The 18,527-nt window shown below is 39.5% G+C and overlaps 1 protein-coding gene across 1 annotated transcript in view; it reads right to left on the minus strand.

The window, feature by feature from the left end:
* gpr158a (G protein-coupled receptor 158a) overlaps nt 1-18,527 on the minus strand; it is an 85,648-nt gene that overhangs the window by 50,512 nt on the left and 16,609 nt on the right. The window contains exon 2 of the mRNA XM_084747788.1: nt 15,412-15,517. Within this exon, the coding sequence (XP_084603914.1) occupies nt 15,412-15,517 (106 nt within the window). The remainder of the gene's footprint in view (nt 1-15,411; nt 15,518-18,527) is intronic.

The raw sequence follows: 18,527 nt of genomic DNA on the forward strand, positions 1-18,527 counted from the left end.
AACCAGCCGGGCACATATTTATTCTTCGCTCGCACGCTAAAATGCACAGTTATGTTGACTCGTGCAACTTGCAGCAGACAGTACTGCAAATAGACAGTATATGAGCGCGCTTGTGCCAAATGAAGCACAGTGAGCGCTTAAAAAAGAGGGCTCAGGCGTGCACAAAGATTTCTGACATCCACACAGCAGCCTCCAGCAACAACAGGCACAAATACTGTAGCTAGTTAATAAAGAACCACTCACTCTCATATACAGTAACTGCAACAGTTCTGCTTTACTTTAAATCCCTGTCGTCCCAATTTGTAACTCAAAAGTGATTCAAATTAGTCAAATATTTCACCTGGTGGAGTTCATGCAATGGGTCGTTGTGCATTGTGGGCTGAAGCTAATGTCCTTTGTGTCTACAGATAATCTCACATATTACTGGACCCATCAGTCTCATATTTTTTATGCACATTTATCACTTAGCGCCTGCGTGGTTTCCATACTAGAGCGTTCAAGGTCCGCTCGTAAACAAATTATAGATGCAGACATGACGACAAAATCAATTATCACTCACTTGAATCTGAACTGGATTTCATGGTTGGTTATAAATGTTACAAATGGAAAATTATCTCTATAAGAAAACTGAGTTTTATAGTTTACTATAGTTAATTAAAAACTTTGCAAATCTGCACTTCCATTTGGCAATTGTAGTAGAATTGCAAATTTAAGCAAATTTTGCTTAAAAGAAAATGTCAACGAATGCTTGTTTCCATCCACTAATGTTATGCAATTATTATGAGTTCATTCATTGAGATAAGCAGTAGGTGGCGCCAATTCTCCAGAAGAAGGGGGCGCATTAAGATGACATAATTAAAAGAGTGCCATTTGAACCTCAAACGGTGAAAAACAACGTAGAAAACAGAATGTTTCTATCTCCTCAACTCTTTTTCAAAATAGGCAAAAACACCTTAATCAAGCATAAAACCCCTTTTCTGGGAAATTCTGCCGTTCCTATCAACCTTTTCCTTTGTGATACTTCAAAACATGCATAAAAATACACTGATGGAAATGAGCTAATGAGTAGCTTAAATATCAGCAGGAAGCTCTGACTATATCCACTGCTCTTTCATGTTGAAAGGACCCAGTTGAGATTGAGACAATCTGATCTTCCTGGTTGCCTCCCTGAGGAGGTACTCCTCCGCGAGTCCGACCGGGAGGAGACCCCGTGTCAGACCCAGAGCGCTCTGGAGGGATCATATATCCCTCCTGGTCTGGGAACGCCTCGGGATCTCCCAGGAGGAGCAGAGGATGTGGCTGAGGAGAAGGATGTCTGGGCTTCCTTGGTTAGCCATGCATGGACTGGAGATAAATGATGGCCGAGAAACTTCACGTGGAAGAAATGACAGATTTGTTGGATTTTATGTATATGGAGCAGCATCGAGGCTCAGTGCAGGGTGGAGGATTATATAAACAGCTTCATCACACCTAAACTGAAGTGAAGGCAGGTTACGTTTTGCGCATGTAAACCAACCTACTGTCACTATATCTTTTTGTCTGTGTCCCTCACTCTTTCTCTGTCTACTTCCATCCTCAGTAAGCATACGGCTGTGCTCGTTTCACATCCAATCTCATGGGTCCCTAGACAAATGTTACCTCTACATTCCCCTTTTTTCCCCATCCTCCCTGGACCGAGTGTTTGCTTTCTGCTTCGGTTTACCGTGTGCTGCTGCTGAGGCCGGGCACAGCGGATGTAAGACGGCGCCCGAGGGCGACTGCGCTCAAGTCTTCAAAGTGTCTCCATGTAAATTCAGAGTTCCAGCATTATCCACAGAGCCAATTAGTGGGACAGTGGTTAAGGAAGGGCTGCGCTGCTGAGGGCCGGGGGCCACAGTTAAAACCAGAAGTGTCCTGTGATCTTGCGTCCCTCTGCTTTACAGCCAACAGCCCTCAACCTTGATGTTTTCATCTCCAATACCCCTGAGGAGGCAGGACTGTGGGACATCTTACTACTGTCCAATGTAGGGTTTGAATTTTGTGTATCAGTGGTTTCATTTATTGGTAACACAAAAACGTCCTGGATGACAGAAAAGAGCTTAAAACTGGATTTTTATTTTTTTTTTGGATACTGAGTGATGAAATTTGGGCAATGCTGCAGAAAATACTCAAAGTGTACTCAAGTATTCTGACCCAGGCTGTGTTGGCACGACATGGCATGGGATGTTTCTGTCTCATGCCACTATAAAAAGCATTTTTAAAAGGGTTTGTTTTTCTTTCTTCAGCTCTAAAAACTTTTGAAAACTGTTTCCAAGATGTAGCACGCCATCCATCTGCTGAGCTGCATATCTCTGTGCATCCTTAATCTTTCTTTCTACAGTAGAAAGAAGCCCACATTTATTGCCGTTTACTTTTTCCTGATCTTGAGCAGGACTTTATGTCCTCTGGGACCATATTATAGAAACTTCCTATCTTAGTGTAAGTCTTAAGATAGGAAGAGTCTAAAGTAGGATTTTCACAATTTGATATTACAGAAGCAAATCCTACCTTGCAAGGGATCCTGTCTTATCTTACTTCATCCTATCTTATCTCAGATTAGGAAATCCTAAATACTCAATCCAACACGGTTTATCAACTTTTATGTTCATTACCTAGCAACCAATGCTATTTTCTCATATTGCAGAGCTAAAGATCTTTTTAACTGTTGGATTTTATCATTGAAGCAGACATAACCAGAGCAAAAACAATGACAACTTCAAGACAGATTAGTTAGAGGCATTGGTATCATCTGTAGAGAAACCCAAAGATGCTCTTTTTTGGGAAATTTATTACAATGTTAACTCAGGAGATAAAAGACACAGAGTGGGCTGAGATAGCGTCCACAGTGCAAAAGCCATATGAGAGCAGCCATACAGATTAAACGAGAAGAAAGAGACAGAAACGTCACAAGGAGTTAGCACCCCATCCTCACACAAAGAGCAAGAAGTGCACTGTCCGTCTGAACTTAATGATATTTTGTATATTAGATTTTTGTAAGCAATCATCTCACATCCCATTTGCCATTTAGAACAGAACACGTCCAATCATTTGTCAATATAAATTATTTAACGTTTGTCAACTGTATGCAGTGTTATTCACTCCGAATCTTGCTAGAATAATGTTAACTGTTGTATATTTAAGGCTTGTGAGTTTTTTCTTGTCTTTCCTGTGAGGCTCCTGTAGACTTGTAACAAATGAACAGGAAGTGGAATCTTATTGTGACACAGTTGTCAGTCTCATGTCTGTTTTTTTTTTCTTTGGCATGTGACCACGCAGGATAACGCCCTTCAAGGTGTCCTTTATCAGGAATTAATGGACTCCACGGAGGAAACCATCCAACATGTAAATGACCACCTTGTCAGGAATCATCCCTCACTTATTTAAGATTTTGCGAACTTAAAGTTCTGGTGTGATAAACATTTCTCATCTTAAGTTAAGATAGGAACACTGATCCAGGAACTGTTCATTTGTAATGGCCCCTAAATTAGGTCTGAACCCTAATTACCATGGTTACCAAACAGTCAAGATGGGATTTGGAAGTTATAAACTTTCTGTAATACGGTCCCTTGCTGCCTAAGTCACAAAAGGATTTGCTCAAACTGAAGGGTGAATTTAAATCTTCTGGTGCACAGCAGTATTCTATTTCCTTCCTATCAAGCACCCTTATCAACTCTGAAGCATAATCACAGCTTTGGTGAGATCACTGTAGATAATTAGCAATTACCCTATTTATAGGCTCCTGAACATACTCTAATAGGCAACATAACAAGGGACGTACAGTAGTTAATTAAGAAGCCTCAATCCCTTTCCCTCCACCTAAACTGCTGAAACGAGATCCGCAGGTTGAAAGGGCCGTGGCCTGGTGTTAAACTTCTCTGTACATGGGTCCCTTGAGGGAATCCCTGCCCCACTACCATGTTTCAAACAGAGGGGGAATTCCCACGATGCTAAAAAGCTATTTTTATCTTACGATACGCGGCTGGGCCTGCAGATGAAGGGGTAAGCGTTTTTGTTGAATGAGTGTAGAGGGAACACTTGGACGGGGGGGAAGCTGTCAGAGCAACAAGCAGACAAACGTTACTCATGTACAACTAATGTGTGTATCCCGTTCACAGACGGGCCCGGGGGGTTAACAGAGCATACAGCATGTCAAATGAACAGTCAAGTGGGAAGAGTGACGTATTTGGATGTGACATAAAACTACACGCTACGTTAGGAATTTGTTTATGACTTCAGGAGAACGTGATCTTAAGAAAGTGGTTTCACTTCAAAGTCATTTCTGGTAATCATCTTTATGTATCAGGGACAAAAGTTCTCCTAATTAAGGAAGAACATGTCTGCCAACGTGATGTGAAAAAACAAAATCCTTCAAGTCATTATAAAGAAAAGCTTTCTTGAAATAATGACCTATCTCAAAGTCTCAAAATAATGACTTAGGATTACAAAATCATGAGAAACGTTCTTTAAACAGTGATTTTGTAAGTCAGAATAATGACTTAATATCTCAGAATGGTGAGAAAATCTCAAAATAATGACTTAGTATAGGAAAATAATGAGAAACTTTCTTAAAATAATGACTTAGTATTACAAAATAATGAGAAAATCTCCACACAGTGGATTTGTATCTTAAAATGATGACTTAATACCTTACAGTGGTGAGAAAATCTCAAAATATTGACTTAGTGTTGACCTTTTTAATGAGAAAATATTAAAATAATGACTTTGCATCTCAGAATAATGACTTAGCATTGTAAAATAATGAGAAACTTTCTTAAAATAATGATTTAGCATTGCAAAATAATGAGAGCATATCTAAATAATGATTTTGTATCTTAGAATAATGACTTCAAAATTATGAAAAATAATGACTGTATGGTAAAATAACAATTTAGTATAGCAAAATAATAATAAAATCTCAAAATTATGACTTTGTATCTCAGAATGATTACTTATTGTAGCAAAATAATGCATTGGTATAGCAAATTAATGAGAAACTTCTTCAAAATATTAACAATATCTCAACATTTTCAGATTGTTTCTCGTTATTTTGCAATACTAAGTCATTATTTCAAGCTAATTTATCATTAAAATGACTCACAGGGCCTTTTCTGACCATAGAAATGGTAGAAATAGGCTTCCACGTCCATTTTATAAGCAAAGATAACATATGGAAGACATCTTAGCAATTCATTGTTAAACCATTGTAGAGCATTTCTAATATGCTCAGTGGTAGAAATTTCCTTTTAGACTAAAAACCTTCAGAAGCACATTTAAAATAGATTTTATTACTGTGCTCGGGGAGGCATTACTACGCTGAGCTTGTTTCTGTTTAACAAAAGTAAAATTAATATGGAGACAACAAATTAATTGCGCATTTCATTGCTTTTTATGAGTTCATTTCAGCAGGGGAATACTGGCCGGTACATTTACAGCGTGTCTGCCACTTGGAAGAAAAAATGGACAGTTTCTAGTGGAAAATGATTGCTAACACAAAAGACAACTCATTATGGGACAGAATGAGGCCTAAAACCTCTGCATGCAAACGAAGCAACATGTCTGACATCCATATCAATCTTTTTTGTGACACACTGATTAATGGGTTTTGGTTGGCAATCAGTTTTCAAAGTGTTTTAAATGAATCCCATCAATCCGGCCTGCCATATGTCCTTCTCAGGCTGAGACAATGAACCAAAATAAGGGGAACTTTATCCTGGTTCTAGGGCTCTCAAATAACTCTAAACAAGTGTTACAGGTTGAGCAAACACGTACGATTCTGTAAACGTACGTTGTTCTGTAGCCTTTCCCACTTTGCTTTGCAGATAAAGGAGTTGTTATCAAAGCTACCACAACACTACATGGCCTTTGTCTGATCTTTGTAAGTTATAGGCAGCTGCATGTCAAGATTGCAGGACAAGAGACAAAGAGATATACAATAAATCACACAAACAAAGCATGACATGACATGAAAGGCTTGGGTTGTCTGTCACCACTGAGGTTAATGCCAATCAGCTTTTCTTCTTATATTAATCCAACAATAATTGTAAAGGGACGGTGGATTGATATTTTTGATCCATGTCATGATGGCTCTGTGTGTGTGCTGTGGCAGAAAAAGTCTATTCACACATTTACTGTGGGGACAAAAATCTGAATCTGTGGGAATATAAAATTGATCATAGATCGTGCACATTGTGGGGAGAAGAATCTAATTGTTTTCCGTGGATTCCATCCAATTTTCCATGATTTAAATTAAAATTCTATCATTGCTGCAGCACATTAAATAGTGTTTGAACACATGTAAAATGGCTTTAAAATGAAATGATGTCCTACATGTTATCTGACTTGTTTCCTGTGTTTTTCCTGGCTGAAAATAAACATCCTGTCTGATTTTGTGAAGGCACTGGCTGAATTTGAAAATGCACTCGGTCAAATCGGGTGCATGATATCGTTCACTTTTTATCAGCCAAGATCTTGGGATTTCCTCCTCAGATTGCTTAACAACTACCTATAAAACACCCCAGCAACCTAAGTGCACATCCACTTGTAGTGTGGAGAAACGTAAGGAGCTCTCTGACCACCAGAACCGGCTTTTCTTCTCTTCTACTTGTTGAACAGTGGTTGGTGGGCACACAAACGGAGTCTGTGGGTTCTGTGGGAGTCGGTGTAAAATGACATGCAGCTTGATGCACTGCATCAGATGTGCTGCATAGATATCGCCGCCGTGCTGCATTCGATGTAAAACAGCATTAATGTTAGCTTAGTTTGCTAAGTGCACTTTGTCACATTATATTTATATTGATACGCAAACTTTTCCACCTCAGCTGAGTATAAATTGTATTCTTCACTCAGGTTTTCCTACATGCAAACTGAAAATGAAGAATCTGATTGCACACAGTTGATAGAAGTCATGAAATCTGATCACATAGTGGGGCAAAACTTCCACATCCACAATGGGTTAACTATTTCTTTTTGGCTTAATCTAATCTAACATATGTACAAAAACAGTCATAAGCTGGTCCCCACAAGGTTGCACTTTAATTGTAGTGTCAACACTTAGGTTAGTCTTTAAATTAGGGCTATAACGGTCGTGGTTGGAGTGAGGATAGGCCTCCAGGGAATGAATGTAAATCAAGGTAATGTGCTCACGAGTGAGGATAACAAGAGTGTGTTGTGTGCACTTTTCTGTTTGCAAAAAAAAAGGGAGAAAAAGAGAAAACCAGAGATAGACAGAAGGTGAGAGCAGGAGGCTAGCAGCAGTTGTTTAACACTGATGGCGTTATTAATTCAGCAGCACACGGTACACGGCGGAGGAATCAGCGTGTGATTGAGATGATAGCCGGCTGGGCCAGGACAACCTTGTGAACCAAGGTCAAGATGTAACAGTGATTCAACAGACAGAGCTGGAATATCCACTTCAGCTTTTCAACAACAGAAAGAGCTCCACGGCCGGGCAGAAATAAACCACACATGCTGCTGAGCGTACAAAACACCAACACCAACAAACGTCCCCTGCAACACTGTGGTTTGACACCTATTTCATGTGTGTTTTGTTGTGGACAGTCAGTCATTTGCAGCCATATGAGTTGTTAGCTTTAGTGCAAGAATGACTGAAATGGCTACAATATAATATAACTTTAAGTCCGATAGAGTTTGAGTCCAAACGATTATAAGCAGAATATTTGAGCATTCTGGAAAGTGAATTTGTGCTCAGTGTCACCTCCAAAATGTGTGAATATGTGGCTTGGAGTTGTGCTTGAGGGCAGAAAAGGAAGACAAAAATGAAGAGGACATGAAGTTACTGTCTCGTTCTTGAGAGTACACTGCGGCCGCCCACGTGAACTGGAGTCCAGCTCAACCAAAACCAGCAAAATGGTAAAACTAACGAGTCACACAAGTTGTTCTGTTTTGGCTGAATCAGGCTAAATCTGTGGTTTTCAAAGTTTTTTTTCTGGCGCGCCCTCTTCAGAAGTCAAAAAAAGTTCAAAACTCAAAAATCCATTAAAGTTGTCTCGCAGTACTTCACTCCTACACATAAACATGCTAACTAGAACCATAGAGGGTTCTTCTGCTTGTCCCCATAGAAGAACCCTGTTTGGTTCCTAATAGAACATGTTATAAAGGTTCCACTTGGAACCCTTTAAGAGAGTTCCAACTAAATGCCAACAGGCAACGGGTTTCCAACAAAAATCTCACCAGTTCTGCAGAGAACCTTTCTGTGATGTAATGTTTCCACCTAGATCTCTCTCTGGGTGCTAACAAGAAACCACAGAGAACTCTTTTATATTCCAAAGGTTTTATATACAGCTGATATGGTTTGGTTCTACTAAGACCTCTTTTTAAATTCCAAAGGTTTTATCTAAAACCCACCTGCGGGGTTCTACCAAGAATTTTTACCTACTGAGAACCCTTTTAGATTCCAAAGATTTTATCGAGAACCCACCCAGAGTGTTGTATTGAAAACCCTTTTAGTATTCCAAAGGTTTTGTGTAGAACCATATGCCATGGGGCTCTACTGAGAAGCCTTTTATATTCCAAAGCTTGATCTAGAACCCACCCATGGGGTTCTACCAAGAACTCTTTAATATTCTCAGGGGTTCTACCAATAACAACATTTCTCTGTCTTGCAAAAAACCTTTTGGATGAAAAGTGTTTTTAATGGAACCTTCAGTCTCACAAAGAACCTTAAATGAAGTTTATCTTCAACAAGGTGTTCTTCAGAAGCAAACGGTTCTGGGTAGAGCCTCAGTTCTTCAGGAAGAATGTTTTTGGAACCCTTATTTCTCAGAGTGTAGTCTAGAAATCAGTAAACAACCTTGTTTACTCTCACTGATATTGGAAATATGTATAATACCTATATGTGTGTATTTTTTAAATTAAAAACTAAAAGTCCAGGTGTTTCGATGTTACATAAGGACAAAGTCTGATGTTTTCGTATCATTTCTATCCAGCCGTCCTCACTCGTCTCTCTCAGCAGCCGTGAACCAGAAACGGTGCGGAGTCAGGAGTCCTTGTCGTGCCGGCTGGAGTAATCATTCAGGTTATGTGTCACTGCCTTTCACAGGCTACGGTCCCCCAGGGCTCCACCACTTGTTCTGAGCAATAAGCTAATTGATTGAAACATTCATCATCATCCACAGCCGCGTTCTCGTATGAAAGGTGCCCCCAGGGCGGCGAAGTCCTAGACTTTTGAAGAACGGTGAAACACACTAATGGAAGTGCCATTAGTGAGAGATGAGAGGTGGGAAAAAAAGACAGGAAAACGTCAGCGTCAAACAGCATGTATACACCTTTTCAACAGGAAATTAAGTCCAGATTGTGGGTGATAATCTTCGGGCTCCATGCTTGCCTATGTAGTGACTCATCTAGCTTCACCATGATTGGCACGAGTCAGAGCTGTACTGTGTACTTAATCAAAGAAATACAATGTTTGCTCTTGGCTTAATACATTCAGCAACTGGTCTGCAGTCAGGATTTAGAATAAAATTGATTGCTATATATTACCCCTGACAGCAGCGTTGGCGTATTCTGCTTGATTTTCTCTATTGCATGCAGGTTCCTATAATTTGATGGTGATATATGCACTGCCTGTTTGCAAAAACAACTGACTTACAACAACATGAAAATGGTATATTGGTTTGTTGGTACTAGTAAGTTTAGTTATCTGCACTGCAGCATTTTATCAAGTCATTTTTGTCTATGATTAAGTCCAAAAAGCTTTATTTTCTTAAAATCAAATGAAAAAATCTGCAGCAAGTGAAATTATCTCAGGTGCCATAAATCACTGCAGAAAAAGAGGGTGCAAGGAACGACAGTCCTACCACAAATTATGGGAAACCATGTATGAGACATGCTGGAAATATGTCTGATGTTTTCACTTTATTTTATCTTTATTGCTACACCAACTTTTTCACTTAAGTGAAGCATAATTTATTTTTTTTTGTCATATTTTGTTTCCACTCAGATTCGTTTGTGCACAAATTGAAAATGCACATAAAAATGCACTTAGTGGCTTTGTGGGAACAAGAATCTGATTGCACACAGTCACTGTAGGGCTAAATTCCGTCAAATGGTGATATTTTAGGGCAAAAATCAACCTTGTGGGGACAAAAACAATCCAAGAAAAAAATGAACACAATACAGGATTACGACGCTGCATTGCAACATTGCTGTGTTACATGATTTGTACGCACAGATGGGCTCTGAGTCCACATGTCTGCATAAATCATCCACCGGCGACGCACCCAAATATATTATTTTCTCCAATTTAGAGGCCCGCAGCCACATCTCTACCCATCTCTGAAGGCTGTATTACCTTTAAAATGATGTTGAGCGCCTCAAGCTTTCCAGGTGATTTCTTTATTGAGTGTTGTGTTGATGCCTGAGTGTTTTCTTTAACAATTTGCAAATGATTAAAGAAGCTACTTTCAGTTACGTTTCCATGCGCTCTGTAATGTAGCATATTGTGGGATATTCAAGCCACAACATTAAAAACTGTAGGAATTAATAAAAAATGAATCAATAACATTAAATAATCAAAGAAGTTTTGCTGTCCAGTGATTATAACTCATCGCACTTCCTGAGTAACTTGCCCAACACTATTCAAAAGTGAAATGTTTCACATGTGAAATTATTTTCTTGGGAAATGGAAACTACTGAAGCATATCTATCAGTTTTTGACCATCATTGTCCTAAAACACATGAATATTGCATCAAAACAAACCTTTTTCAGGTTTGTAAGCATTAACAAACACACTCTGACATCCGATGAATTTGGATTTTTATTTTTTTTAAATTTTTCACTGGAAAAAAAATAAGTAGGGTTTTGTGAAAATCATCAGTGAGGAAAGAATCAAGGAAATCTGTTGTGTTTTAAAATAGCATTTCCTTCAAACAACCATAGGTTTCTTCTGATGCTGTCGGGTTATTGTATTTTTCTTGTCAACAGTCCGAGCCTCATTTTGTTTTTGCCTTCCTCTGCTTTCCTGGTGAATCAGTCATCCATAGCATCTGCCTCCATCTGAGTTTGGGCTGCCTGCATGCTTGGCTGGGCAAACAGCAGCTTGAGAGGCAGGATGTGAGGGGAGGCCAGGGAGCCGGCTGGCTGGCTTGCTGGAACGACTGCATTTTGTCAAATTCAATTGCTGGAATGGTGGCACTTAAAACGCTGCTAAGGAGCAGAAGAACAACAGTGGATGTGTGATGAAAGGAACTCATGGACGCTGGATAAATCCTGTCAGAGTCGTGCATGCAAAACAGAACGTGAAGTCCACATGCAAGTGGAAATGACTCTGAAAGAGCATCTGAGGGTGTGATGGAAAAGTGACTATGTCAATGAAACACTTTAATAAATAAACTGCTCCTACACCTTTTTAACGAACTGCTTAGCTTCCAATAAAACAAAGAAAATACTCCTAACGTGGATCTATAGCAGCCTGAAATGATCTTTTTTATTTAAATGGCCCCAAAGAAACCCATTAACCAACAAATTGCTGCACACGCAGAGGGAATACCTGCATGCAGCAATAACATCAAATGAATCCCTGTTTGCAAATACGGGGCATCCCTCGCAATGCCGTTTTTATCACATTACCACACACACGCAGCACTGCAAGACTTGATTACACTGCAGTCGTGCTTTCTATTCATAGCTGGAGAGACATCAGCCTCCCACGTCACCTCTGATTTACCTGGTCGTGCACTTTAAGACCAGGAAGGTGGGTTGTTAGCGGTAACACATACGAAGATGGCTGGCTGTAATTCCTAACTGCACAAGACTGTTATTATGTGAAGGGATCTTTCCTCCGCACACTCTGAGAAATAAAAGTTCTAATGAGAACCATATATGATTCTTTTAGAAGAACCCTTTTTTGTTTCCTGGCAGGACCTTTTTTAAAGGTTCCACTTTCAGAAGGTTCAACCTAGAACCATACGTGAAAGGTTTCACCAAGAAGCCCCTGTGAGAGCTTCTACAGAGAACCCTTCTACAATGTAATGGTTCTACCTAGAACCCTCTCTGGGGGTTCTGTCTACAACCTACAACCCAGGTTTTCTACCGAGAAACGTCTTACGTTCCAAGGGATTCATTTTGAACTCACCAAGGGGGTTCTACTGAGAACCCTTTAATATTGAAGAGTTTAATCTAGAAGCCACCCATGGTGTTCTGCTAAGAACCCTTTTATATTCCAAGGGTTTCATCTGGAGCAAAACTTCTAAAAAGCTTTCTTTGGATGAAACCGGTTCTCAATGGAACTTTTAGTCTTATTAAAATAAAAAATATTAAAATAAAAAAAGGGTTCTCCAGAGGCACATGATTCTGGGTAGAACCTGAGTCCTTTGGGGAGAACCCTGTTGGAACCTTTATTTCTAAGAGTGCAGTTTATGAATAACAATATTAACCATGCGATGCACATTCACAAGATAACAAGGTTGTTAGACCCACTGCAGCTCTTGTTTTATTTCCTCTATACCTCCTTCTATACATGTTGTTTATCCAGCAGATATGATGATAATGAGCTCCCCTTCATGTTAAAGCTGTCATGCAAGACAAGACACATCCTGCAACACGCCATGACCACAACAGCTTTCATCATTCAGCTGTAAGTAAGCCTAACACACTACTGCACTGTAAGCACACAGAGATCATTATTTTGCAAACCCAGCTAAAATCCATACCAGTAACAATGTATTTCTCTCCTTGTAGCCACCCTACACACACACACACACACACACACACACACACACACACACACACACACACACACACACACACACACACACACACGCACGCACTATGTCAAATGTCTCTGGCATTGACTGTCCATGGAGAGGTGGAAGTACTCAGACAAAGAGAGTGATTAATTATTCAAAGAGGCTCACTGCAATCCATTACATCACATGCATTATGAAGCAGTCTGATCTACAGCACTTCTTCAATATCTATCACTCTTTACAATAAGACTGAACCAGCAGGTAAGAAACAACATCCAGAAGGCTAGCTGCTAGCTAGACAGCAGTACTCTCTGGTGAAATGAAAGGTTACTATGAAAACAGGCAGAAAGTATTAAAGTGACTTGTGACTAAAGGAAAGTTTTAGCAGAGCATTCTGTCAATTAAGACATTATCAGATGTTAAGCTAAATTAAATTAAATTGAGAATCTTATTTTTCTCTCCAGTTCATACTGATTAAAAATACGGAGGGTATATTTGCAACCTGGTGAAAATAGTCATGCGTCAGCTGTTTACACCCAGGCCCCCCCAGTGGCCTAAGGTAGTTACAACGGACCCCACTGTAGGCTATTATGGTGGACCACAGAACACGCTAGTGATTTGACTTTCGAGAACATTAACACACATTTCACCCAGCAATCATCACTGTATATCGATTCTTTATATGACAAAAATACCAATCAAAATAAGACATTTGGCTATTAATTTAAAATCTTTAAATTTATATTTTAATTTTAAATAAATAATAATATATACCATACAGCCTTGTGAAAGCAAAACTAAGTAATTTTCCTAGTTCTCACTGCATGATGATTTAGCCTACAAGATTTAGTGCTTTGAATTAAATCTTTGTTGTAATTAAAATACAAAAAAACCCTTTGCCTTTTGCTCATGGAAGCTAAAGTTGCCCTAGATTTATTATGCACATTTAAGCACCAGTACGAACCAATAAGTATTTTATTAGTACTTGATTGATGCAACAAAATTACACTTTATATCAGGGGCTGCATAAAAGTGTTACCAAAATACTTTGACTTGCAAGTTCCATTAGTTTCTAATTAGTTCCTATCTATTCTATCTAGCATTGCTGGAAATAAAAATGAATGACAGTTCTCCGATTGAAAATGGAGGATGTGGATATTTGACATCCTCTTAAAAATAGCAGAGCACTCAGAGTTTTATCATCCTGTCCAAGAGCTCTGCCCACATGTTCCAAGGCCTTGAGACGGGCTATTTTTCATCAGTATGAAAATGGCCGGGGCTATTTTCTCCTCTGCCAATGCCGAACACGTTTCCAGCTCTCCACCTCCATTCCCATCACTTTGATATTAACTGAAATATATTTCTCGACCCTGTAAAAAGATTTGGAGCCAAGTATAGTGTTTACTGTATCTCTGTTCGCTGGCTAATGTCTGAAAAATGGCAGTCGTCCAGATGAAATTACAAATTAAGTGAACCTTGGTCCAATGTTGGGCTCATCTGTCCACGTAGTTTCACACAAAGCTGAACACGACACACTTCATATAACACAGCCTTGATAGATACGATGGGTGGAGGAGGTGCAGGTGTGTTTAACAAAGCTTCAGGAGGAGGAGGTGCAGGTGTGTTTAACAAAGCTTCAGGAGGAGGAGGTGCAGGTGTGTTTAACAAAGCCTTAGGTGTGACCAAAACATATTTTATTTAGTCTTCATACACCGAAGGATAAATTCATGATGATAAATATAAACTGATTCTCTGTGCAGTAACATGATAACCATTGTAAAGTACACTGTACACTCTTAGAAGTAAAGGTACTAGCTAGAACCATAAAGGGTTACTTGGCTTCATCTAGAACCCACCATTTTTTTCTACTGCAAACCCTATCAGCTAGTACCATCTGTACTAGCTGATCCACCCAGAAGCGCCTATGGGAGGTTCTACAGAGAACCATTCCATGGTCTAATGGTTCCATTCAGAACCCTCTCTGGGGGTCCCATCCAAAACCCTTCTACCTTCGAGGGGTGCTAACAACCCACCCAGCATGTTCTGGCAAGAACCTTTTTATATTCGAAGGGTTTCATCTAGAGCCCACCCAGGGTTCTACCGAAAACCTTCTTGTATGTCAAGGGTTTCATGTAGAAGCCACCTAGGGGGTTCTACTGACAACCATTTTACATTCCAAGGGTTTCATCTAGAACCCACCACCACCAGGGAATCTAAAAAAGACCTTTGATGAAACCTTTCTTCCAAAAAGTGTCCTCCAGAAGCAGATGGTTCTGGGTAGAACCTCAGCCCTTTTGGAAGAACTCTTTTGGAACCCTTGTTTGAAAGAGTGTATGTTCAGAGGACACACACACAGAAAATAAAGTACTAACTGTAACAGCCACTTTTTGCAGAATATTGATCTGCTTTGTCAAAATAATCCCCCATGTAAATATATATATGTTTTTATCTTAAGGGAGACCCTTTAATGTTTTAAAGGACAGCCTGTAGTGTTTGGTTAAGTGGTGGTGGGTTGTAACGGTGTTGTTAAAGAGGAATCAGTTTACCGTCCATTCATCACCACACGTACAGATTTAGTGCTTTTCCATTTAGTGCCTCGTGGAGATGTGACCGAGTGCGTGTACGTTACAGTTCAGTTTTCAAGAGAGAATCAATCTCCTGTCTAATCCGCGTGTTCGGCACACTCACCTCCATAGTGGTCGTATTGCATCGATGGGTTCCTGCAAACCAGCCGTCAGTGGAGCACTGGTCGATATCAACATCCTGTAGATTAATGTCAACGCGCACCACGCCCCTGCAAGACAGGAGGACACCATTAACCCGGCTGCTGGAGAATTAAGACTGTCAGGGCAAAGTCAGGGATACTGCAGTTTTACAGGTTGACATTTTTTCCTCAAAGATAGAGATTTGGGAATAGACTTTTTTCACAGCAGACATTTTGATATGTCACAACATGGTGTAAATGATAATGTTAAAATGACTGCACTCCATTTAGACTGAACTTTTCCTGTTCTGATGGTGTGAAAAAGGCCTATTAGCCGTAAAAATGCGTCTATAAATACATGGCTGGTTGTCAATGGCAGAAAATAGTGGTGGGTGAATGGATCCGTTAAAGTATCAATAAGTCTTGTTTTCAGTATCGATACTATCGTCAATAGGATCACATCCTGTGCACATGAGCGCTCTCTTCATTTATTATTTACCATTAAAAACTGTCATGTGTTTAAACATGCATGTGATGAGGTCATTAACAGATTATGGCGAAAAGAAACGCTGCATATTTAGCAAATTAAGAGGCAGTAATTAAAATATATTTAGAAGCAGGCTATTAATAACTTTAACATGCCTCATAAATCACAGCATATTTCGCTCACTTATATGCTAATTAATTAGCTGATTTTAACGATGGCCCTGGTTTTACCTGGTAACAGACTGAAACTAAATTCTGTGATATAAACCACCTCTAGTGCAAAATCAGAAGAAATCTACAGAAAAACTAGTAATACACTACTGAGCATCAGTAATTTAAAAAAAAAACTATATACAATCACCAAATCAACAGTAATCCCTTCTACAGCTTCTAGCATTAGTGCTAATTATGAAAAAGCATTATTACTAGAACTGGTGCTAATATAAAAAAAATAATTATTAATAGAACTAGTGGGACTTTTAAGCACAGAAATGAGGCCGGACACAATGGGAAAGAGGTCCATCCATGTGCAGCAAAAATAGAAACCCCATGCTCCTGTTTGTGTAGTAAAAAATGGTATGAAAAATCTTTTTTTTGTCAATTCCATGCTTCAGTGTCAGGTATACAGAGTATCTCCAGTGGTGGAATAGTGTATTTAAGTGCATTTACAGAAAATTAACTGGCAACTATTCTGATAAGAGTTTTAGTTTTCTTCAGTGTCAAAGTAATCCAGTGACAGTTGTCTGTACACTAATGGGTACAGTGCAAACAGGAACTGCTAATTGCTAATTCAGCGTACCTTTAACGGTGTCAAAACAAAATGTAAAAGACATATGGCTCAAGTTGTAGCCCAAAGCTAACTAACTGGCTCCATGGCAACATTACACTGCTTGTTTACGTCTCCCAAGGAGGATGGGGATTCTGGGATACACAAATGTAGTAACCACACAAACCACACACATAACAGGCCGTAATGCAAAATCAGAAGAGAATATGGATTGCCGAGCAACTGTAAAAACTGCACAGCAAATGTGCTTTTTGGGAAACAGAAATAAAATTTGTCCACATCTTAATCTCCTCTGTTCCTGCTCAGCTGAAACTCAGGCTGACAGAGAGACGATAAACTGCAGATAGATCACTTTACACAAGAAAACCCACAGAAACGGCGGCTGGGAAAGGCCGGAGTCTTTGCTGCATTTCAGCCAGCTGAGCCAGGCAGGAACTTCTAACAGGGCTGCTGAGGATTTACACTTACTTAGCTGCCTAAAGCTCTATGAAGAGAAGGTCAGCATCTCTGATTCTGAAGGTCAGTTCCTCTGATTCTGACCGTCTTTTTTCACTGGTGTGGCATATGTCTTTTCTACGACAGCTGCAGCACACATGACAAATACCCACATACTGTACAATACAAGAAAAACAAGCTGTTCCTTTATTATTCTGTTACATTTCAGCCATGTGCAGTTGAACAAGAGCCCCTGAACTGTCTCTTGGCGACCTCAGCCTACGTACAGGCTTCCCCTCCTGGCAGATGTAAAAAATGGAGCGCAGCCCGAGGCTAAGTGTTGTTAGAAAATCTATACCGACTGTAAACTTTGTGGAAGAAGTGCTCAAGAGTCATCACTCCTGAGTGTCAGGACACCAGGATAATGTGCACCAGTGGAGGGAAAAAAAAGGGCATTTATCTGATGCAGAAATTTACAAATTTTTCCACACATGCAGACCATTAACATGCAGAACAACTGACAGAAAAGGAAAGAAAACTGTATGTTCTTATGCACACTAGAAAAATTAACCACTGGTATCAACTTAAAAACATTAAATTCTAACTTGACTGAATGTGTCAATGTCAGTCAGCATCATTTCCATACTGCATTTAAAAGTAGTAATTAAAATACTTTTTAAATTAAATGTTAGCTGACGTGTCAACTGTCATCTGACCTGGGTAGAGACTAATCAAACCTTCTTCAAGACTGTTTTTTGAGCTTGAGTTTTGACCCTCTGAGATTACTGCAGCTGGTCATTGCGGCGTTCTGAAGCCAGAATAATCGACTGAGTTAGCAATGTGAAATCAGCAGCTAGTTTGTTTCCACAGATCAGAGGAAATATATGCCTGAGAGTCTGAGCACGTGTCATATTATGTTTAGCATGTGACATAAAATGGATCTGGATTTCTGTTAGCACGCCAATGCAAATTCCCATTATGTGTTAGCATTGAGCTAACAGGCTTAGAGCTGCTTATTTATATATATGAAAAAACGATTCAGCATACAAAAATTGATTCAGGAATCATAAAAAAAAAAATCAGGAATCACGATTTTTTTTCCCCCCACTTCTTGCACTTTTCTAGTATTTCAGAACAAATAAACTTTTCTCATCAAATAATCTTGATTTTATTTTAGTTGCACTTGAGAAAACATGTTGGATAACCTTAAGATATGTCGTGTAGTTTCAATGTTTCAATGTAACCTCAGACAGTTTGATCAGTGTGACTCTCCCCCAAAGCCTCCAGCTGAATCAGTGCTATAATCTGTTTAATCAGGCAAAAACTCGAGCTGCTTCACTCACAATAAATCAGTGAGTGACTTTGTAATAACCTTTAACTGCCGTGATGCTT

Source organism: Lutjanus erythropterus, chromosome 21, assembly GCF_056507025.1.
Source record: "Lutjanus erythropterus isolate fLutEry1 chromosome 21, fLutEry1.hap2, whole genome shotgun sequence".
Taxonomy (NCBI): domain Eukaryota; kingdom Metazoa; phylum Chordata; class Actinopteri; order Lutjaniformes; family Lutjanidae; genus Lutjanus; species Lutjanus erythropterus.